General features: G+C 45.4%; 1 protein-coding gene across 1 annotated transcript; it reads right to left on the bottom strand.

The window, feature by feature from the left end:
- Positions 1-1,261: 1,261 nt before the first annotated feature.
- LOC144100638 (beta-1,4-mannosyl-glycoprotein 4-beta-N-acetylglucosaminyltransferase-like) lies at positions 1,262-23,009 on the bottom strand. The gene is made up of 2 exons (XM_077633520.1): positions 22,096-23,009; positions 1,262-2,400 (listed from the first exon to the last, which is right to left on the bottom strand). Exons 1-2 carry the CDS (start codon positions 22,876-22,878, stop codon positions 2,188-2,190), a joined length of 996 nt encoding a protein of 331 aa, XP_077489646.1. The 5' UTR covers positions 22,879-23,009; the 3' UTR covers positions 1,262-2,187.
- Between the last annotated feature and the right edge of the window lie 1,386 nt (positions 23,010-24,395).

The raw sequence follows: 24,395 nt of genomic DNA, 5'->3' as shown, positions 1-24,395 counted from the left end.
CACTATATAGAAGATGATTTTCACCGACACTGCAACAACTGACGCCTCTGTTGGGTAAGTCACTGATAGCAGGTTCTTGGAAACTTCCCCTTCTCTGAGTTAGATTTCGGTGCAAATGTCGCTTTGACGCGAAAATACTCACTTTTAATTGGACTGGTGGACAAACCCGGAGTGTTCCACTTGTGGCATGACCAAGACTGTGGAGCATATACTTGTGGTGCTTCCACTATATGCTCGCGAAAGACTTAATTTGGCAGTTTCTTTGAAGCATTTAGACAGCAGGCTACTCTCCGAAGACTTACTGCTGGGCGCTTGGCCGCAGAGTTTAAAAATAAGTCCAGACCATGATGGCGTTTTCACGTTTTTGAGTGACACGGCCCTCGACTCGAAGTTTTGATGCCATCAAATGTGCGTGCACAAATTCTCATCCCTCTTCTCGCCACATGGTCACCCCACACGAACCACCTTCTTCTCCTCTTCCCATTCCCCAGTGCAGAGTAGGAGGAGAGGTATCCCGTTTCCGGCACGCCTCTTCACTCTTCCTGTATATCTCTTCCTTTTTCTCTCTCTCTGGCCGTCCCAGGTTAAAATCAAAACATAAAAATTTGTGCCTTCAGAACAGATTTTCTGCAATGGGTTAAGAACTACCGTACTACAGGACAATACTACCAAAGAGAAAAATCTGTCATAGCGACAAAAATTCGAAATATTTTGTATTTTGCACACGGCTAGTCATTTTTTTACGACTGGGGTTTTGCTTTAAACATGCCATTACAGCTAGGGCACTAGGATTAAGGGACATAAATTGAAGAGAACTAGTGCGTGAAGGTGGCGGACGACGCGGATTCTCTTCGACACCCCGCTGATGCCGTCGTGGGCACTCGCGTGTCTGGTTGAGCCGAAAAGACGTTGCTTCGTGCACAGACTCGGACACGCAAGATCGCCTAGATAGGCTTTGTAGAAGTGCTCCCTGCAGCGCTACTACACTGAGGACCGTAATAAACCACATGTCTGAAACAAAACATTCCATCCTACCCGCGTATTTTCTGCTACAAGCACTGAAACCGCCCAAGTGCCAATAAACTTATTGCTAGGTTTGTGCGTATGAATTTGTTCGTGTGAAGTTGTGTTCAGGCGAACTGTTGGGGATATTCAAGCTGTTGAGAACAAGCATACATCTCACGGTCTGTCTTTTTATTTGAACAGATTAATTGAACATGCCTGTTTAGTACCGGCTTCCTGAGTACAATACGGAGCCTTCGCGTAGTATGGAAGGTACTTAAGGGAAATAAGTTACATTAACACATATCGAGCAGTTTAGCTTATGTATGCACCCGTGGAAATCTGCTACCTTCGTTTACAAGTTAGTAAGGGTGTCATTTATTAGAAGAGCTTGCGCAGGTCGTTTTCAACTAGAAACACAGGCTTGAACAGATCCTGGTGGTTACACTTAAACCATATCGACAAGGATATAGATGAATATATCGTAGATTCTTTCAGCACATTTAGCTTTTCGTCCAGAACTTAAAAAAAATGTTCTTTCCACCTCGAAGTGAATGATACAAGGCAGATTAGAGTAGCAAATTGATCACATAACTTCGCGCTCAATGTATAAAGATAGCAAATTTATTTCTTCAGCTGTAGTAAATTGGAATGAGAATGTGAAGCGGAACCCATTTACTGCGATTTTCTCTAAGTGACGGCAATTCACATGCGCACGCTGCTAGAGGACGGGTAAAATAGACGGCATTGACATTGAGCCTTGTCACAAAGCCGATCGGCAAAACTGTCACAGATGGCCGACCACTTATATATTGCCTTTTTTTGTTGTCAAGGCCCAGACACAGTGCTGAAGCGCTATATATTACTCTAAGAGCGAGTACATTAGTACACAACCAGGAGTCCAGGAAGCCGCAGCTTGCAAAGGCAGATTGGCCTGATTTGTATAATACCTAAATGTCGCAACAAATATTAAACAATGCGTGCAACGCATTGTTTTCTCTAGCGGTTATTTTCTCTAGCGGTTTTTTATAGCATTATTTCTCTATCGGTCACGTAATAACCATTCCAGGGTAAGCCTGGAGTCCTTCAGGGAACCGCCTGTAACTCAGCACTTACCGGGGATCGGCAGGATCACCTTCTTAAACCAGAACTCATATGGCCTGAAGATTGATCTAGTCGCAACGTTCAAGCATTTACAGTCATGAGATATCTGAAACGGTTGGCGTTGTTCCTGACGTACGCCGGGGCCGCCTGGTAAGGGTCGCAGCTGGCAAGGGGCGGGCTGTTGTCGAAGTATCTTCCGCTCTTGCGCAGGGATTCGATGTATGAGCGGTCTGTCTTGTCAGCGAAGTCGCCCCACCGTATCCCGTCATCCCTTTGCGCCGCCGCCAGTTTAACCTGCGTAGTGACATACAGCAGCCCATGAACGATTTGTGAGATCAAGTTCTTGAAACGGCGGCAGATTTGTTGCGAATAGAAAAACATACCAAACTGGAAGGCATATTCGACAGGCTTACACTTTCAAGGAAAGGGAAATGCTAAGTTAGAAGTTTGAAATGTATTCGCACACGAAATTTCAGCTTTGAAATGACCGCACGAGGTGCGAGGCATGTAGACTTGAAACCTAACCCACAATAAGGGGCAGATAATAAGGGGCGCGACACAATGTCCCACACATTATGCGATATCATGCAAAAACAGAAAAAAAAATCATATAGGAGAAACAAGCATAATTTTTAGCTCCTATCTAGCAGAAAAAATAGACCAAATATACTGCAGGGACTTATTGTAGGTTGAAACCAATACAAAACAATGAAAAAAAGATACTGTTAGAACGTATGAACGAGAAATTACGTTTCCAGCGACGCTCAAGTTAGCAGTTTGCCAAAGTGCAGGTTGATCACAGTTTAGAAGGAATAACCTGAGGTTTTTATTAAATGGACTTACGACGCACTTACTTAACAACTCCTATATATAGATGGGTACCTATTATATAACTGTGCTAGCAGGCCTATTGGCAGAAGCTGCCCAAAAAATAGTAGACTACTTCGATACTACATACGTTTCCGGTGCCTACAGGCGGATAAAAAGAGCCAGAATCATCGTAACCTTGCGGCAAACGTGTGCCACTTATCCTCCTGCGTTGTGGAACGTCCACGCTGCAACCCTTGATGCAGGACATATGATCAAGAATCACACGGAAGCTTGAAATAGGAGTCTGGGAAGCATCCTGAACCACAGCGGCCCAACCGTATCGAAGACGATTGCCGCTTTGCGCTGAGAAGAAGCCACCGTGATAGTGAAGATATTCCAGTGTCAAGTCGGTGCACCCCCAAAGAATAGAAATAAATCTGCGCTCTTGGCCATGCAGCAATGTCTTGACCTTATGTGGAAACTACAGTGCCGAGATGACCAGAACTGAAGATTTCTTGCGCGCTGTTGGGAAAAAATATCCGGTTCTAACTTCAATCTGTTAAATTTTTTTACTTCAGTTTATTCACTTTACTTCATCCTTTATCATGTTTTTGTTGGATTGCATTGTCGTTCCTTTTTGACACTTTAAAAATTTTGTTTCGTTACTCGGTCTTCTTTCACCTAGACACTCATTTCCTTTACTTTTGTCACATTTTACTGATTTTAGCTTGCATGATCTTTTATTGTTTTAGTTTCCATGTTTTGCAGTTTCGTGTATTTCTTTGCTTCCCGCTGCATTTCTTCACTGTGCTAGCAAGGCTTAGATTGCGTTTCTTCTTGGCAAGCTGTAGCACTGCAAGCTTCAGCGAATGCACCTGTCCGCATGGAAGATACTAAAGAACGAAAAGATGCGGGGCGTCCTTTGAAAAATGATGGCGGTGAAAAGGATGTGGTCCAGGGCAAGTGCGTCTATTGGAGTGCTTTGCCTTGGCATGACCTGGTCTGCGTGACCGAGGTGCTATCTTCATGCTTACATGTATATGTCATATTCAGTTTTAGTTTCAGTTTATTTCTTGCTAGAGAGAGCAGTGGGCCCCGGAAAAAAAAAGCCGCAGCTCCCGAGGCCCACAACATCTAGCAACAGTGGCGCCATTATTTACATGAAGACAAGAAGGGCATACATAAACCTAAGACATAATTCACAATCTATGGATGAACAGGGGAGACACAAAGTAAGCGTGCGATGTAACATAAAGGACAAGTAACATACAAAATTCAAAGCATGCACAGAAAGCATTACTTAAACATTCTGTATACAGAGATTATAGCACTTAATTTTGCTGTAGTAAACACGTTGACAACGCATAAAAAAGAACAATCTTCAAAATACATGAATGAAGACAACATGATATTGGCGCGCTGGCGGGTTACGCTAATCATTCAACGAGACTGCATATTTCGACCCTATAGAAATACATAACTACCACAAACCATAAGAGAAAAAAAATTAGAATCATTTAGTGAAATAACACCCGGAGGTCAGCATTCCTGCATTTATTAATGTGAATGCCGGCATCAAAGAGACGGTTGAGTAGTGCGGGAAGATAATATCTAAGCATCTCTAGCCCGCAGTTAGTTCTTAGCGTCTTAAGGGTGTAGTGCCGTAGACGGCGTAGCGGGTATGTAGGCACTAGGAAGTCCAGCTTAGCGATTTGAGATATTGTTTAAATTATGCCCCGTGTTTCCTGTTTGCAGCGCAAGAATAGACGTATATCATAGAACTAAATATTTTCGGCACGTTACAATTGCAAAAAAAAGGTCTGCGGAAGGATAATTACAAGGTTGGTTGAACATATTTCTTAAGGTCTTCTTTTTAACGAGGTAAAAATTTTGAGGAGTGGTCTTTAGAGCAGCTCCCCAAACTTGGTTGCAATAATGCGAATGCGACATGAAGAGTGTTATAAACATAACCAGTATAATTGAGCTCGAGAAAAAATAGCGATACCGTGATAGTGTGCCAACTACACGAGCAACCTTAAGGCAAATATGATCAATATGTGTATCTAAGAGCAGTTTTTTCGTAAACAAGATTCCTAATGTTTTAAAGGTGTTAACAATTTCTATACTACTCGAGGCATAGCAAAGTTGTCTGGAGAAACTTAATATTTTTCCTTTCGGACGAAAGAACATTGCTTTCGTTTTCGAGACATTTATCTGTAGAGCATTAGAGTTTACCCAGTGGACAAGCGCTGAAAGTGTCTTATTTGGAAGGATAACGAGGTCATCGGGGTTGTAACCACTGAAGAATATGCTTGTGTCGTCCGCGTATATTATAAACTATGCATTCCTGTTAATAGTGGTAATATCATTGATGTATAAATTAAACAGAAGTGGACTTAAGTTACTCTATTGCGGGGCGGGACGCCAGTTTTGATTTCAGTCATGTGCGAGGAGCATTCATTGATATCGACATATTGATATCTGTGCGAAAATTAAGAACGAATTAGCTCTAGCACATGGCCTCTGATACCATATCTCTGAATTTTCGCAAGAAGAGTGTCATGACTAATGCTTTCGGATGCTTTTTTAAAAGTCCATAAAAACACCAAGTGTAATCCTTTTTTCTTCAAAGTTTTCTAAGATGAATTCTTTTTGGGCCACCAATGCAGTTTCAGAAGAAAAGCCTTTCTGAAAACCATGCTGAGAGCGGCGATAGTGTGGCGATCCAAAAATTGGTGCAGGCGTTTAGCGACCACTTTTTCGAGAGCTTTGGAAAACACTGGTAGAAGATATATTGGCCTATAGTTGGTGATATTATTGTGATCACCTTTTGTAAATACAGACAGTACTCTAGCAACTTGCGTCTCCGTGGGAAACGTTCCCTTTCTAAGACATAGATTAAATACATGAGTCAATGAAGGTGAAATAACGTCTATAACATACTTAACCGGAGAAATTTCAAGCAGGTCCGAATCACGCGATGTGCTATTGTGTGGTTCTCTTAAGATTGATCGAACTTCTTCTTTGTAAACTGCAGTAACAAAAACACTCTGCGGGTTGTTAGTCTCAAGAAATTCGATCGCTTCCGGGTGATATTGTGACCGCGAGTTATCAAGGAAGGAATCATTAAACGCAGTAGTCAAGTCGAACCTACTCCTCCCAACACCACTGACTGTAATATATCAGGAGCTTTGGTAATACTTGAACGGTTAATGATGTTTTTTTTTTTTTTTTTTTTTTTATTCGAGAAGTGTGCCATGAGGCATAAGTTGAAAAGGAAAGGGGGGAAGGAATGCACGGGATTGAAAGTTAAAAGAAGGAGTGAAGAACCGTTGCGCTGAGGTAGTCGCAGAGGTTGTTAATGAAACGGTTGTCCATTGTCCACTTCACGAAGTCACTTTCGCGGTTCCACCGCAGGCCAACCTCCCTGAGGAGCCGTTTTCTGATAGCAGCCGTCGCTGGGCACGTCCACAACAAATGCCGCACATCACATATGTCCGGTGCAGCGCCACAGTGAGGGCACCTGTCAGGTAGTGGCAGATCTTTGGCACGCCACCGATGACGGACAGATGGTGTCAGAGCCGCCCCTGCCCGAATCCGGCGCACGGATACCTCCTCCTGCCGAGTAAGACTACGGGGGAGAGGGTGCGAACACGGAGGAATTAGAGCGCGTGTTCGCTGGCGCAGAACTTCGGAATCGGAAACGTGGGACAGGAACGGATCTGGGGGAAGAGGGGAAGGTGGCGGATCGTCTAATGTATGAAGATGAGTCATAGCATCCGCTTGAATGTTATGTGGATCCTGGGCATGGCCGCGAATCCAGTGTATGCGCACAGGACATGGATACTTTGCGCAGAGCACATGAATAGATTGTGAAATCTGGAACGTTCGTCGAACAGCCTTCAGCTGTTTAAGGGCGGCGCGGGAGTCGGTGTAAATGTGAACTGTATTGAATGTTGGAACGAGCGGAAGGGAAGCAATGGCATTGTAAATGGCTTGAAGTTCCAATGCCAGGGGAGTGCACGTATCCGCAGTATACGTCGCGCGAGAGTTGAGATGCGGATGAGATGGACTATACACAGCAGTAACTCCCCTCTCTGCAGAATGAGATGCATCCGTGTATAATATGCACCCTTCAGGCAGATACGCTGCTGATACCGACGGGGAAACAGTGGGGCGATTGTCAGTGAGCTGGCAATAGGACCACGGTGGAAGTGTCTTTAAACGATGAAGTTTGAGAGACTGTTTGCGAGCTCTATTTGCCACCCGTTGGTCGATGATCTCACTGAGTGTATTAAGTTGGGCGAACTCCTGTAGCACAGGTATGGGTGTTAAACGAGGCAGATATGTTATGACGCGCATAGCCTCACGATTGATAGCTTCAAGGGAGTCCCACTGTCTGCGGGTGAGACGTTGAAATTGAGCCTGATATACTATCCGTGGCTGAAGGATAGAGCGCACAAGCTGGCGGGCCGTATGAGCACGTGCGCCACCAGAGCGCATAGCTATGCGACGAATCAGACCTAGAGTAGCGTGAGCCGATTTACGGGTGGCTGTCAGCCACGGGGTGCCAGTCCCAGATGTATGGAGGAGAAGACCAAGAATACGAACAGTTTCTACCTGAGGAATCAGAGAATTATGTACCGTAAAATTTAAAGGGGGAGCTTTCCGTAAGGCGGCTTTATTTCCAATTCGAATGAAACATGATTTAGTAGGAGAGAGTGTTAGACCCAAAGGTGGGAGGCGAGATGTCAATACATCCAGCGCGTGTTGAAGGACCGACTGATGAATAGACGCATCTGGATGACAGCACCACAAGGTGATATCATCGGCATATGCAAGCACGCGGATAGAAGGGATGGTCTCTAGGGCTCGAACCAGAGGAATTAAAGCCACATTAAATAATGCGGGGGCGAGAACGGAGCCCTGCGGCACTCCTCTATTGGAAGTGAAATTACCAAAGGGCTTTCCGTGGACACGCACGCTGAAGGTTCGATTTGCTAAAAAGGCGTGAATGGAGAGGAGGAACCGGTGAGGGAGACCAAGAGTTTGAAGGGAGGCAAGAATGGCAGAGTGAAGGATGTTATCATATGCCTTTGTTATGTCTGTAGCGATTACGGTTCGTACAAGGTGACTCTGTGGAGAGTGGTCAAGCACGTCAGCAGCCAAAGTAGCAAGGCCGTCCTCCGTTCCAATATGTGGGCGGAAACCAATTTGGGAATCTGGGTAACAATCATGGGATTCCAGCCACCATGATAAGCGTGCGGCTAGAATGTTTTCATAAAGCTTGCAGATGGTAGGGGTAAGAGAAATTGGACGAAGGGCCGAGAGAGATACTGGAGGCTGACCTGACTTGGGGATTGGAACCACAATAGAATGCTTCCAGTCTCCCGGCATGATGCCAGAAAGCCACACTTCGTTAAAAGTATCAAGTAGGGTTTCCAAAGCCCTCCCTTCCAAGTTACGGAATAAGGAGTTAGGTATGCCGTCGTGCCCGGGAGTAGTAGTAGTTTTTAAACGGTCAATGGAGGCCAGCAGCTCTGCCATGGTGAGGTCAGAAGTAATCCCATCGGGGGGCTCTGTTACCGATAAGTCAGGTGGAGATGTAGCGGTGCAGTCATGGTTTGGAAAAAATTGACGGGCCGCTTGTTGTGCAAATGTGTCCTCATCCACATTTAGCGCGAGGCGAATGCTCTCTGTGTAATCTGCAACCTGAGAAGGGCGCTCCATGGCGTGAAACACTCTCCAAAGATGTCGATTGCCCTGCGTAGAGGACAGGCGGGCACACCATGCAGCCCAGCGTTGCCTGCCTAGCCGCTTTGCATAGCGCCGCGCCCGTGCGGTAGCGCGGTGAAGAGTAGGAAGAGCCGAAGGGTCATCGGGGTGACGAGTAGCGTAAAGATCCGCCTGGCGACGAAGAGCCCACAGATTCAAGAGATGTATGTCCGGGTTTGGGTCATCTTCATTTACAGTAGTGGTAATAGTGTGAGTAGCGAGAACATCAGATAGAGTAGACAATGCTGAAGAGGGGTTGAATGTAGATAAATGATTGTCTGCGCGTACAGAATCCCATGATGTTATTCGTACAGTGCGGCGTATTTTTCGTAGACGCGTAGGCGTGAGGGAGATAAAAATAGGGCTATGATCGCTACCCCAAGTATCAGAATCAACAGCCCAACGAGGGTTACCGGGGCCTAACCACCAAGTCAAATCAGGTGAATACGGGCCACCTCGTGGGCGGGTAGAAGTATTCGGGTGGTTTAAAAGTTGAAAGGAATGATCTGAAAAGCTCCCTTGGATGTGTGAACCCCTTGAGGAATCCGATGGGTAACCCCACGCAGTGTGTGCGCCGTTGAAGTCACCGCCAACTAGAATAGGGATACCCGAGTTGGTAGAACGTAGAAAACGAACCCATCCCAGATTGGGAGATGCGGAGCCAGGACGACTATAAAAAGAAACTAGAATAAGGGGTGTGCGTGCAGGTTTTACGAGAAGGGCGACAACCTCTTGACGTGTGTTGCACCACCGTGAAAGGTCGAGCGGTGTGTGCGGAACTGAACTGTGAATATAAATTGCAGATTTACCTGGGCTGAGGGAGGAGGCGGTGCAACGGCGATCAGGGATAGAGGGTGAATGGTATGCGCAGAAACCTGAAAGGCGTGGGAGTGCATTATGCTCTTGCAGTAGGAACGCCCATGCCCTCAGCTTTCCGTCGCGAAGGCGGATGTTCACTTCAGAGGCCTTATTAGCGAAACCTCGACAGTTCCACTGCACCACCACCGATGATGATGCGCTATCCATGACGAGGCCGAAGAGCTTCCACGATGAGGGATGTCACCTGCTTCATCAGCGCTAATATCTTGTCCACTGTCGGGGTAGTCACGGCTAACAGGTGGTCGGCACCTGATTGTGGGCCAGTGCTTACCCTAGGTGATTCCTCTGATGATTGCTCCCGAGTTATGAGAATTCTTCGAGAGGATTGAGAACGACGCTGTTCCCGGCGCTGGGTGAGTTCGTCTAGTCGGCGGCGAGCCTCCGCGATTGCATTGTCTAAAGCTGTGTCTTCATCTGTAGTATCCACATGTGATGGATGCACTGGACGTTTAGGCGTACCATTTGATCCGGGAAGGTGAGCCGCTTGTGCATATGTACGCTGGCGAGGAGACGTATGGTGAGCAGCAGGCTCAGATAAAGGAAGTTCAGGGAAGTCGTTGTCGTCACATGCGAGAGCTGCAAAGCGATTACTTGTAGGGACATCCATTTTTGCAGGCAACTTGTGAAACTTCTTCGCTGGCTTCTTCTTTGGACAAGCGGGGGAGCGAATGTCATGGTCCGGCGATTTGCAGAGGGCACAATGAGCTGTTGGTTCAGTCATGTCGGCCACAGCTGCTGGATTAGGGCAGGTATTTTGCATATGTCCTTCTTTGTGGCAGTGATAGCAAAAAATACGACGAGGTCGGAAGGGCTGTGGTTTGACGATCGCACCGTAGTAAGTAAGGTACTTCGGGAGAGTCAACGGGCCTTGCAGGATGAGCAGGTATGAGCCCCGGCGACCCATAGGCCGTGCTTGCAGTACAACATGAGTAGAGCAGCGAATATTTGCGCGCACCTCCTCGGGAGGGCTCGTGCTGTCGACATGATAAACCATGCAGCGGAGTGTGTCAGGACCAGATGCAAAATATATTTGCACCGGGACATGCTTGCTGTCATCCAGGGGGATCCGCGTAACTGCGCAAAGTTTCTGGGCGTCCATCAAGGATGACAAGTTTACCGTGATGGTGTTCGATGGGCGATGGACGACAAACCCGCAGTAGTTCGAAGAGCCAAGGGCATGGTCAATTGTGGCTTGAACATTCCGGGCAGGGATGGCAGTCATATCAAAGCGCAATGTAGGCTTGATGGTAACGCGGAACGAGTTCGCAGCAGGCGGAAGAGAGCCTTGACTCACGGGAGGCATCTGTGGAGGAGGCTCAGACGCTGGTGACGGCCCTTGGTGGGAATACTGAACTGGCGCGACGGGCACAGTTTCTTGAGGGAGTGCCACGGGCACGGAGGCGGTAGAGCAGTCCATGTCACAGGCCAAAGTCGTAGCATCGGAAGACGGCGCAGGCTGGAGGCCTAGAGGCGCTGACGATTGCGTGGACGTGGAGGCTGCGTCAGGTGGCAACACAGCGGGCATCCGCGTAGCCGTCGTCGACAACGCAGAATCCATGCAGACGCGTAGCGCGGCCTCGCTCGGCAGCGCCGAGCTAAGCCTAGCTTGCCCCTGAGGGTTCCGGTTGGGTTTTCTCACTTGAGAATGCGCCCGCCGTGCCGGGAATTTCTCCGTAGGGGCGTCGTCAGCATTCGGTCGCACGGAGGGCACTGTCCGACCCACGCCACACACGAGAAGACAGCGAAAAGCGAAAACACAGACCTAGAAGCAGACACGTATCCACCCACTAGGTCTTCGTCTTCCGGTTAATGATGTTGGAAAGCTGTTTCCACAATGTATACGTATATGGGTCTTTGACCCCACCTTGTGCAATGAAAAACAACCTTGTGCCATGGCGCTCTTTGGCCAACGCTGCCCTTGCGCCATAAAAATTCATCATCGTCTTCGTTTATCCGCACGACCCCCGCTACTCTCAAAGACAGCACTGTAGTAACTGTCCTTAGCGGTTCTAATATCGCGATTTAATTCGTTGAGATAAGCTTTGTACGGTGTCCAGTCATCAGGCTCTCTGGTTCTGATAAATTTCCAGTATTGTTTGCTTTTTACCTCGTTGCGATGCAAAGAAGACGACGAAATCCATGGCTTCCTAATTCTTCTTCGGTTTGTTACCTTCGTAAAGTGTAAATTATTTTGATACACAGCGATAAACCTGCGTAAAAACGTGTGGTATGCGCTATTAGGACACATTATAGAGCAAATGTAATCCCATGTCTCATTTTCTACTGCTCTGCTGAAGGTGTTGAGTCTATGCTCAGTGATTATTTGGCGCTTATAAGGGTGATCATTCAACCTATTTGCCCGATCTTTTTCTTCACACATATAAATTCCCATGTGGTCACTAATGTCGCAGCAGATTACACCACTCTTAATGTGGGCTATATCAAAATTTGTAATAAAAACATCAAGTAACGTTGAAGTGCTTGAACGAATGTGAGTGGGTTCTGTTATTATGTTTGAGCAGCCATTTGAGGAAAGAAGAATCTCAAAATTGTTCGGAATAGTATTATTACACAACATATCAATGTTAAAATCACTGCCTGATACAATATTATACTTCTAATCATTAATGACATGAATGAGGGAGTCCAGACATTTCAGGAAAGCATTCTCATCACCACTGGTAGGGCGGTAAAAAACTGAGAAAACAGTACAGTTGCTGAGAACTGTCAGTACTTCGCAACAATCAGTTATGAAGCTTAGCTCTGGAAGCAGTTCACACTTCACGGATTGATTCACCAGCAGGGACACACCACCGCCTTTCCGTCCATTTTGACGATATAGGAAAAATGTTTCGTATGAGGGAAGCGTGAACACATGGTGATTTACGTACCACGTCTCAGATATCATGAGTACAACAAAGGCGAAACCAAAACTTGCCAGAAGCGTGGAAAATTCATCAAATTTGTTGCTGAGAGACCGGGCATTAATATGAAAGCATTTCAAAAGGGGGGGGGGGGCGGGAGAGGGGCCGTCGAAAAGATAGTCTATTCCAAGGTGGGTTTTTAAAGGTGGGGACGTTTTTCCCCCGAAACGTTTTCTCTACACCTGTAATTTCTATAAGATTCGTGCGCGGTTGAGCCGTACATGTTTCCAACAGATTATTACGGCCGCATTTTAGCCCTTTCTGCTCTCGTTTCTGAGTTAACACACAATATTCAGGTTAGTCTTCCCGCAGACCCCAAATGAAGCTCCAATGATATGCGAGTGAAACAAGCTCAGAAAGATACACAGTCAGACGCATTACCAAGTAGACGTCGTAGAGTCTTTAAAACTGTCATGTTTCAGTTCACGGGAATACATCGATCTTTCCTGTTATGTTTAATGTTCTCTTTGTGCAAATGTAATTTTCTGTAGCCACACTAACAGAAATTCGAAGCCAGCCAGAGCGATAGAAGACGTCTGCAAAGAAACGCCCTGTCTGGTGTTATGATGTGACAACAGCTATGGCATGGTTAACTATTAGCTCCCTTTAAGTGTAGAGATTGTAGGACGTTGGTGCGAGCTCACCCTCTCAACGTCGCTGCTTTGAGATGGGAATTGGAGAAATACAAGGGGAGGACGTTCTGAAGATGTGGGCAGTCTCAGAAAGTGTGTGTGTTACAGGTAGCGTGAATATGTACGTAGAGTACCATTTATAATAGCTGCTAACTGTTAGACTTTCGCATATGATTTAACGGGGTCGTCATATATGCTTCAGGCTAGCCTTTTGCCTTCTCAGGTTCGAAGGTGCCGTAGGCGAAACAAGTCGATCAGCAGATGTAATGCGGTGTTATTTCATCTAAATAAAGCGCAGACCGGGAAGCTAGCAAAAGAACAATTGTTGCTGCTGCCCTCCTCAGCAACAATAAGCTCAACCAGCTGTTGAACTTAATTATAAGTTTAACAGCGCCACAAAACCCTCCATCAGGGCATTGTCTAAATGGGTGGAGATTTACTTGCCTCAAATCAGGAATCGTCAAAAATAAAACATTAATATGAAAACCGAAGTGTGGCCTTGTGGTAGATCATCCGCCTCGCATTCGGGAGGTGCTAGGTTCGATCCCCAGTGCCGCCGGGGACACCCCGGTATTCTAATGGGTACAAGATTTCTCCCTGCCTTGTGCTCGGCTATTCTGAGGTGAGATGCTTGGGTAAAGGGTCTTGACCACAGTTGCCTTGACGGATCAGAGATAAGTTCCGCCGTCAAGCAACCCTAAATCATCCTTGTGCGGTAGAAGCCCATTTGTGGCCCTTTTGATTTAGTGCTGTCTCTCTCACAAGCCCACAAAGACGAGATTTGAATGCGCAGGGTCCTTCGCCAAGCCATGTAGCCCTAGCAAGCCGAGCACCAGGCCGGGTCAAAGCTTGTACCCGTTTCTGCAATATTTGTCATTCCCGGCCCCAAATTAACACAATCATCATTCCAAGCAACGCGTTACATGACATATCGGGACATTAACCCATTCTGTTAAACGGCAATGGACGAGGGTACTCTATTGAGGCACCCCGCTGGAACAGTTTCGCAATGAAATATCTCAAATTAGGTTGGAACAAGTCTGAATGAATCGCACCCGGACACTGCTTACGACACTTTTCTTTAGTTATTTAAGTTAGCTGATAACAAAATTTTTTTCCCTCAAAGCAACAAACCATAAAAACACTCTTAAACTATGGATAACAAACCATTCTTTAAAAATAATTAAACAAAAGGATGCTCTTTTCGAACGTTTTATTGAAACAGAGGTTCCTGAAGACATGCCCGCTTTTAAGGCTTTCAGATACAAAGTGACAAATTTTTGAAGACAAAGCAAAAGAAATTGCCTTCACAACCTTTTTAACACTGAACTTATGAAACGTAGTGATATTGCATGGTGAAGACTTAATTTGGTTCTTGGTCGCCATGGCCGAAATTCACAGAACTTAGAAGGCTTACAGTTATATGGGACACCATCATCAGTATCATCACTGGCTAACGCTTTCAACGAATTTTTCACCACCCTGGTGACTTATTGCTATGATTCGCGGAGCCTAAGAAACATTAAATATTCCTTCCGTGACAGCGCATTTTTAAAGCAAACTAACTGTGCAGAAATTTGCACACGTTTCTCATCTTCAACAACAGCAAATTATGCCACGGACGACTTGCAGATGCGCCCCGTAAAACACGTCATAGACATTATCAGTCCCATCCTTGAGCACGTGTATAACCTCTCCTTTGCACATGGCATATTTCGTAATGGTATGCAGATAGCAGAAGTGAGCGTTCTTTTCAAAGACGGCGATAAAGATAGCCTAGCCAATTACAGACCCGTTTCTATTCTTTCAGTTTTCTCAAAAGGGATTAGAAAAGTTAATTAACAACAAGATGGCTGATTTTTGTGAAAAGCATAATATACTAGTCAAATCTCAGTTCGGATATAGAAAGGAACTTTCAACTGAATTAGCCCGTCTAACTCAAAAAGAACTCATTTTGCATGCAATAGAAAGCAAATTACTAACTCTAGGCGTATTTATTGATTTATTGAAGGCCTTCAACCTCATAATTCATACTACATTACTAAAAAACTTGCAATCAACAAATTTAGAGACGTATTCCTAAGTTTTGTGGCAAGTTATCGCCTGTATCGCCAACAAAAAGTGCACGTTAATACTCACATATCTGAAATTAGGCAAATTAACAGCGGGGTGCCTCAAGGGAGTATCCTCAGCCCATTGCTGTTTGATATTTATATTAACGACCTAATATCTACTGATGATTCAGCTACACTTGTTATTTACTCCGATGATACTACGATATCTTTTACGTAAACTACACCGGTGGGCTTATTCGACCGGGAAAACCTTACATTGTCAAAATTGCATAAATGGAGCTCTGTAAACTGATTAAGAATAAGCACTAATTAAACTAAAGCCATTCTCTTCACGGCAAAAAATCAGGACGTGTCCGCTACTTTTATTTGAATGACCGGAACATCAGTCATTGACATTGTCCATTCCTACAAAAGTCTTAGGGTCACATTCGAGGAACATTTATCTTGGAATTCACATGTGAACATGGTGGCTAGCAAAATTGCCAAAGTAGTTGGAGTAATAACAAAATTACGTTCGTTTTTACCGGCCACAGTAAAATTAGTTATTTATAACTCGCTAATTCTTTCGCACATTAGCTATTTTTCTCTAATTTGGGGGACCACCACTGCCTCTAACATGAACAAGCTGTTGCTATTGCAGAAAAAGTGTCTGCGCGTCATTTCCGACTCCTCATAGGATGCTCATACAGAACCCCTCTTTGATAATCTGAAAATCCGTTCAGTCTACTTTCCGTATAGTGACACATTACTCAAGCGATACTTTAAAACATGAAACCAAAAAACTAATTTCATTGCAACATTATCGAAACTGATGGGAAATGATAATGTTTATGAAACACGTCACCACGAAATATGGCACATTCCATTAGTGCGCAGCAACTACGGCACTCAGTCATTACGCGTGAGATTACCGTCCCTACTAAATATTAGTAATGTATGAAAAATAAATAAAAATTGAGTCAGCTAAAAGAAAACGTAGAAGAAAGACTGTCTTTTCCTACAGGTTTTACAACTTTCACCCACGTGTCAATTTCTCTTGTTTTTCTTAACGTTCCTATCGTTGGCTTTGTTATTGTGTATTCACTCGTGCTTCCCTGCTTTCGTCCTTTGTTTGTGTTACTCAGCTATTATCTATGTATCTATCTCGTATCATTACCGAGGATGTCTTTACTACGTCTTTTCCTACAGGTTTTACAACTTTCACCCACGTGTCACTTTCTCTTGTTTTTCTTAGCGTTCCTATAGTTGGCTTTGTTATTCTGCATTCACCCGTGCTTCCCTGCTGTCGTCCTTTGTTTTAATCAGCTATTATCTATGCATCTATCTCGTATAATTACCGAGAATGTCTTTACTACGTCTTTTCCTACAGGTTCTACAACTTTTACCCACGTGTCACTTTCTCTTGTTTTTCTTGACGTTCCTATTGTTGGCTTTGATATTCTGTATTCACCCGTGCTTCCCTTCTGTCGTCCTTTGTTTGTTTTACTCAGCTTTTATCTATGTATCTACCTCGTATCATTACCGAGAATGTTTTTTACCAGTATATTGTGAATTGTTTGTCCACAGATATTAATAAGAGAATTGTTCATTTAGTTTTCAGTCATGACTTTTTATGTTCTGAATTATAAATTAGCAACTGACGATGGCAACTACCATTTATACATGTCCGCGCGCATATGAAGTGTTAAGGAGCACAGACGGCATCAAGCTGTCTTCTTTAGTTTCTTGTCTGTGCTCCAGACCTCGGTAAAGATGTCGAGTGATGATGAATGAATGAACGAATGAACGAAAGAAAGAACGAAAGGAAGAAAAAAGAAAGAAAGAAAAAAGAAAGAAAGAAAGAAAGAAAGAAAGAAAGAAAGAAAGAAAGGAAGAAAGAAAGGAATGTTTTAAGAGCAGTATACAATACATAGCACGGGATTTTATGTAGGAAATGAAGGCCCAGCGCACGATGGACGGAATCTGTGTTTGTCTCTTTCTTAGTCCCGTCCTTCGTGTGCTGTGCCTGCAGTTTGAACCATGTGCCAACTAGCCCAGACAAATACCTTATTGTATTTACGATTCACCGACGTGCTTATGCCGTTTGACCATCACGTCTCGTAATAGAATGCCATGAAAGCAGCATGCCCCATCGCACATTACAAGAAATAGCTTGGAGACTAAAAGCTACTTCTACCGCCTAAAGGCGGCAGAAGAGATCGTTACCAGTGGCACGAAGAAAAGAAGGTCCTGACGCTTGTGCAAAATGTTATAATTTAGCCCCAACCTTGGCAGGGCCTGGTACCATGTACTTGGGGCAACCGTTGCTGTTTATTAAGCAAAGCTTCATAAGGCGCACTTAGAGATAACCGGGTGCTGAGAAATCACGCTGCTGGCTTGCATAAAACGCTGATACTGGGAACCCGAGAAGAAACATTCATATTTTCACTGCACAGGACAAGTCTATTACACGGCGATGGCTTTATACATACGAAAAGGCCGAAAAAAAATAGTCACTTTCTTGTGAAGCTAAACTGAGACCTGGGTTTAGTGATATGCATCAGTATTTAGCGTGAAAACTGGGTTCTGAGAGAAAACTTGAAAAAAAAAACTGGAAAAGAAACAATTCAGAGAAAATTTGAAAGGAAAAAGGAAGAGATTTTGGTTTTAATTGTTTAGCCGGCTGCTTCCAAAAGCGTTTTGCTTGCCGCACACCTTCCAAACGAGTATGAACACGTTCGTTTTTTTTTTTTCCTGGGATTGTCTTGCGCGAAATATGACATATAATCCGTAACTGATGTTGCACGTCCGATCAGATAAAAACAAAAGTTTAACTCCTGGCGACAAGTAAAATAAGACAGCCAAGAATGTGGGCGTGCGAAGACATTGGACTTGTTATGTCCCGATATGAATGCCTCTAGAGCTCTCTTATAATCCTAGAGAACGGACAATCTCATTTTACAGTATCACTTCAGCAGCCGTTATCTATGGTAAGCTAAACCAGGATTCGTGTAAAAAATTTAAAACTAGCGTCATGCCAGAGCAGTAGGACCAATGAAGGAAATGCTCAGAATGATGTTTCATGCCTAGCCGAAACTTCTCTCACTTAGACGCAAAAAATACTTTTCAGACTTTTTCCTGCAGCTTCTTGAAAGCGCCATTAATGTGGACAAAGGGAGAAAACTTTGTAGCTCTAAAACTTTATGAAACTGTATAAAAGTTTCCTTTTCCCAAAATGTTATTCCTAAATTTTATGAAGGAGGGAAAATCCTGCGAATGGATCACACGTGGTGTAAAACGCCTTTAGCTCCAATAACACGCAGATTCATGCCACAAGATGGCCTATAAACTGAGGCGGATTTAAAACATTTTTAAGCCTTTACATCAAGGTTGTAGCCAGCAGAAAAAGAATGCTTAGTAAAAGCTCAACCCCGACTGAGATTCACAACAACGCCGGCGCCAACGCATAGGCTTTTAAAGTCTTTTTCCCGTGCCTCAGACAACTGGGCCATCAGCACAGATTCAGTGTGGCGGCCAGGAATATGGAAATGCTTTTAGGCGGTCGTAGAGTAAGAGGTGTTCTCTGGAACGCTGGATACATGATAAATTAATATCATCCCGAGACCATGGGACTGTCGGTGCTGTAGTATGGGGCGCAGGACACTGAAGTGGCCAGGCTTGTGACGCTAAAGGGTGGGAGGACGCGTCTGATGCGTTGGCTCATAGGCAGTAAGGAACAGGTGCGCTCGAGAAAAGCGCGCAGCATGATGCAGCGCCGCTGCCGGTGCAAACCCAACCGAGATGACACGTGGGAAAGGCGTACCTGCTGTCTGAACAGCAGATGCTTATAAGTGGCGGCTTGGATGCAGAGACAGGAGTGCTGACACGCAATTGTGCCGGAAGAGATGCGGCGGGGAACGACGGCTGAAGGCGAGAATGTAAGCTCCTGGGGAGGATCTCGAAGATAGTGTATGATTTGGGGAGGGGGAGATGTCCGGAAGTTCAGCCACGACTGTCGGTGGTGCCATGTGCGGTGGGCGAGAGAACGTCGCTCTGCAGTACACGGGGCACTTGCGAGCGCTGTCAAGATAGGAAGGCTGCTGAAAGTGTAATCACCTGAGAGATACTGCAGGCAATCTTTATCAAACCCAACTAAATGGCCAGAAACTCAGCGAAAAAAATACGGGTACAGTCAGGGGCCCGAAATGAATCACTCAAATCAAGAGCCCTTGAGTAAATAACAATGGCTGCCTTTTCATTTTGCTGCAAGGCGTCTGTAAAAACGGCAATATGGTTAGGTAAATTATCTAGATACTCCTCAATAAGCCATATACTACATTGGCAGACAACCTCAGGAAGCTAATAGCTAGGCCAAGAAGTACCAAAGAGGAGAGTTGGGTTCGTTGTAAATATGGGGTTAGCCAATCTAGGAACAGGCTCCAATGACCTTAAAAACGCACCGTAAGAAGCTGAAACCGCAAATTTAGATCAGGTCTCTGCACCTCTAAGTACAGCACAGCATTCACCACTGACTTAGGCAGAGCTAAGCAAAGGCGCAGAGCGCGTCGCTCTATAACGAACAGGGGTTGAAGCTTGTACCTTGGGCACCCAGAAAAGAGAACGGAACCGACTTCATGTCATAGCCGTACATAGTCCTTATAATGGAAGAGCAGAGTGCCCCGACGCATACCGTCTTTTTTGTTGCTGGTCCTCGCCAACCGGCGTAGGGCATGCTCACCTTTAAGCACAATGTTTCTAATATGGGGCAGCCTGTCTAACTGCGGGTCATATATTATACGCAAGTATTTAATAGAATAAACTCGCGGGATTAGGATAGAGTGATACGGCACAGATATGAAAAGACTGTGGAACAAAAAGGATGACACACTTGTACACATTTAAAGTTAACTTCAGGCTGTCCAGTCAAACTTCCAGAGGATATAAAGACTCTTGCAACAATTCGTAAAGGACATGAATATTTTTGGCGCAAGCGAAAAAAGCAATATCATCCGCATACACATAAACTTTGACGACCGGGTGAATAGGAATATCACGCCTTAGTATATTAATCAACAACGGCGAAAGAACAGAGCCTCGTGGACACCTCTAGAGTGGCCGTATATGTTAGAATTTAACGTACCCTTGGTGCGAAGGAATGATCTGTTCCTTAAGAACTCCCTTATCCACGTAAAGAGGTACCAAGGAGGTTGTTCACCAGCTAGCTTTTGAAGCAGAATGCTGCGTTCAACGCTGTCATACGCCTTAGCAATATCCAAAGTAATCAGAGCTGATACCTCTTTCTGCTTCACAGCAACCCTAATATGGCTCTCCAAGTCTATGTGCGGGGTTCAAATCGAACACCCAAGCTGGAGGCCAGTCTGAGCCTCGCTGAAACCTTGAAGAGATAGAACATGATTCGTGAGGCGACTGAGGACTACCCGTTCTACAAGCTTAACCAAAATTTAGAGTGAGAGCAGTCGGCCAAATATTGTCAAGATCAAAACTCCTTCCTGTCTTTTAGCAATAAAATAATTTTCGCTGTTTTCAAATTTTTTCTGGAATCCAAGCTTTTCCTAAAGATCAAATCATAATCTTCAAGGGGTCCGGGGCAAAGTATTACATTAGTATTTTCAGCATGCCAACTGTTACCCTGTCAACCCCAGCGGCAGCAGACTGCAGACATTTAGCTACAAACGCTAAAGCAGGCAAATAGACCTCAGTGAAGTCTGCACCCAAATCAAATGGACTCCAGTTTGCCTTTTTTTCCCGAGGGGGCAACACTGTGGACTGAGCGATGTAAGAAGAGGGCAGCACGTTAGTACGTTCCATCTATCTATAAAGCGGCTTCCGGTTAGCTGGGTTAGACAAATAAGTGTTCAGATTTGCATTGCATTAATCCTTAGCCTTAGGTATCGTTCTTATAAAATAAGCACCAAACATTTATCCAGTTCTTAGGGCACTAGTTATGCGCTAGGCTCTTCGATGCGGTTTTCCTTTGACGATAGGCTTTCTCGCGGTCTTCCTTCCACCAGCTTGAGTCTTATGTTCACAGAAGACCGAGGCGTTCTCTCTAACGCATGCCGGCCACTTCCTCTTCCGCGCCTTCGCTACCGGGTGCTTTGGCACTACACATTTAGGAAATGGCACTCCCCATCACCCCCCCCCCCCCCCTTCGTAGTTCAGTTAGTAAGGGTGCTCGAAAACACCAGACTGGAACTCGAACTGTTAGCTCCTGGGAAAATATAAAAGAACGCCACCTAATTTTTATTTTTTTTTATTTATCCCAAATTGTGGGAGCTTTAATGTGAGGAAGGATGAACAGGTTACATGCTGTGCATGCATTGTCATCAGCAGGCTTGCATAATAATGTACCTCCCAGGTTGCAGAAAAATATCCATTTGTGAATACACCTTTTTGCTAAAAAAAAGCAAAGCTGCTTCAGTTAGGCGCGCTCTTGTTATTCATTCTTCGGAGCACGTTTCTCTTTGGTTTGCGTTTGCCTCAAATGAACCCCTGCTGCAGTTAAAAAGCATCGACATATCTAAAAATTTTTATGACACGAAACCCTTCAGGCAGACCTTTCATTAAAAATGGTTTGTATAAATGTTCGAAATTCTCTTGTATAAACCTGAGGCGCGCTGCTCCATTTTGGGTCCCCTTATGCGTTGAAGACTACAAAACGAATTTTTTAACCCTTCTTTCGCCATGCCTTTCTTTTGGAGAGAACGTTTGTTAAAAGAATCAACAAAAGTCTTGTGACTGTCGCGTAAGTAGCTTTTGCCGCTCTTGTCTTAGCTGAGAGCAACGCTTTGTTAACAAATTGCAATGGAAGAAAATCTACGCCTTAAAAGTGCCACTACTAAACTTGACGCAGAATAACGCTCACCTGTACACCTGGAAGTAAAGGATACTGACCTGTATACCGTGAGCATCGAAACACCAGGAGCAGTGCCAGCCCGCGTACAGGGGCGGCGTTCCTTTTATAGTCCACCGCTGCTGCTGTGTTCTAGTATTTGAAAGGTTCCTGGTGGCGTATTTGTCCGCTCTGCGGAGGCGCAGAGGGTCGTTTTCGTACACATGGCGGAGGAAGGCCACTGTGCAAGCGCCGCCCACAACGACTGGTTTTCTGTTTTCCCAAAAGAAGCCGTAGAGGAACCAGCGCAGACTCACAGCCACCGGCTCCCCGTAGCCATCGTGGTGCTTCAAGAAAAGTAGCACGTCACGGTTGGGTATCTCGTCGGCATCGGCTATCATGAAGAGGTCGTCGTCCCGTAGCAAGTGCTTTAGCTTGCTCTGGCCTCTGTACCAGATGGAGGTGCGGAAGTAGTTCTCGGGCGCCCACGGGTTACCGTCGCCGTAATTGAACACGCCCACCGTGAGGGGTAAGATCTTGTGCGCGTGGTCGCGCAGAAATCCGGCGCTCAGGTTTGACTGCAGGTACAGAGGCTTGGTTGTTCCGAAGAAGGTGTAGTTGGACTCGCAGATTACGTAGTAGTCGACAGCGTCGCCCAACTCCCTTACTCGAATTTCCAGCAGGTCGAGTTCGTGGTTGAACACGAAGCCATTGATGATGAGACGTGGTTTGGAACGGCGCTTGATGAGCCCACGAGAGAACCACTTTTGGAAGCGCCTGTTCGACCACACAACGTCTGGAATGGAACACTCGTCTCCATGCCAGCCATTGCGGCAGACGCACATCTTTTCAAGTGCCGGCACCGTACCTTCTTCGAAGCAGTTGGGCAAGCTGCCGTGGGCGGAATTGTCCTTGCGCAGGGGTGGTCCGGTCTGTGAATTCCAGGGTAAGTGGGATTTTCTAGCATCACTCTCATTCGTACGGATCTCTGAGTGTTCTGGAATGCTCTTCGTACTCAAGTTAAAATGAAAAAGTATTTTTTCCTGAAAATAATCGCTTCGCCGAGTGGTTTTTACGTAAACGCAGCACCACAAAACTGTGCAAGCAATAAAAGTAGTTAAACACAGGAAAACCAGCAAGTTCCAACGTTTACACAGTTCTGCCGACGACATCATTGAAGCGGATGTGGTTGCCCTATCAGAGTCACGCACAGGATATTTTTCACACTGCTCTGTGGTACGACGTACACGCTGCGCGCAGCAGACACAGCTTTTCACCAGCGCTCCACAGCTGTTTAAATTGATGCCTCGTGGATATCAGTAGTACAACAAAGTACAAGTTTACGACCAACTGGGGCGAAGGGCATACGAAAGTGCAGAAGCGCGTAAAGCTGAAAGTGCGTATATGTGTGTGGCTATTAGTGAAAAAAAAACGATTTTGAATACGCTCTTTCACCTTAGCACAGATGATTACGTCCGGTTATTATGTTTCGCGCAAACACAGTCTAAATACACTCGCTCTCACGCAGTAGTGCTTTTTTCACAATGTGGTCGCTATACGCGAAAAAAATTTTGTTCGGACACCTACAAGCTACTACTGATTTTTAAGTTTGGATTAGATTGGAGCAAACTTTATTTGTGCCTGCAGTTGGGCGCTCGCGCGCCCCGACGAGGGCCTACGTCGTCTACGAGGTTGCCGTTACTCGGCGCGGGTCTCCGCTCGCCGTTGCCGGCTCGCTGGGTCCCTGCTTTTCGATCGCCCAGAGGACCTGCAGGACGGCCCATAGCTGCTGATTTCTAGGAGAATAATTTGCAACTCAACTGAAAAACGTGGCAGTTACTATTAGGGCTTTACTGAAACGTAAGAAAAGTTGTGATTCCTAGGGCATTTGAATATACCTGTCAAAATTTGGGTCGTGAACACAAAGGAATCAGGTTTCACGCCCAGTGCAAGCGGTGTTGGAAACTTGTAGCCTGACACAACGCCTTTGTTTGTTAGACTACCAGCTTCCAACGCCTTCATTCCACGAATAGTTTGAAAAAGTGCAACATACAAAAAGCGGTCTTTAAATGAGCGCAAGTGTCTGCCATGCCAACATGCATTGAACAAGTGCAAGAAATGTACACAGAATGAATGGTGCGAAGAAACGTTGGTTGGAGTGACTGTCCGACCTCCTTGCCACGCGGCTCTGTGGTGAGATCTAACGCATGGATGTTTTACGCGACAGCCCTAAGCTCCTGTAGAGCGGAGGAACTACCGTAGTTGTTGACGCTGGCGTAGGCGTTTGCGTTGGGATGTCGAGTAATCCCGAGTGGTCGAAAAGGTCATGACGTCATATGTTGAGCTGCGGAATGAAAATGAT

This window comes from Amblyomma americanum, chromosome 8 (genome assembly GCF_052857255.1).
Source record: "Amblyomma americanum isolate KBUSLIRL-KWMA chromosome 8, ASM5285725v1, whole genome shotgun sequence".
NCBI classification, from domain to species: domain Eukaryota; kingdom Metazoa; phylum Arthropoda; class Arachnida; order Ixodida; family Ixodidae; genus Amblyomma; species Amblyomma americanum.
This window is presented reverse-complemented; position numbering and strand designations above follow the sequence as displayed.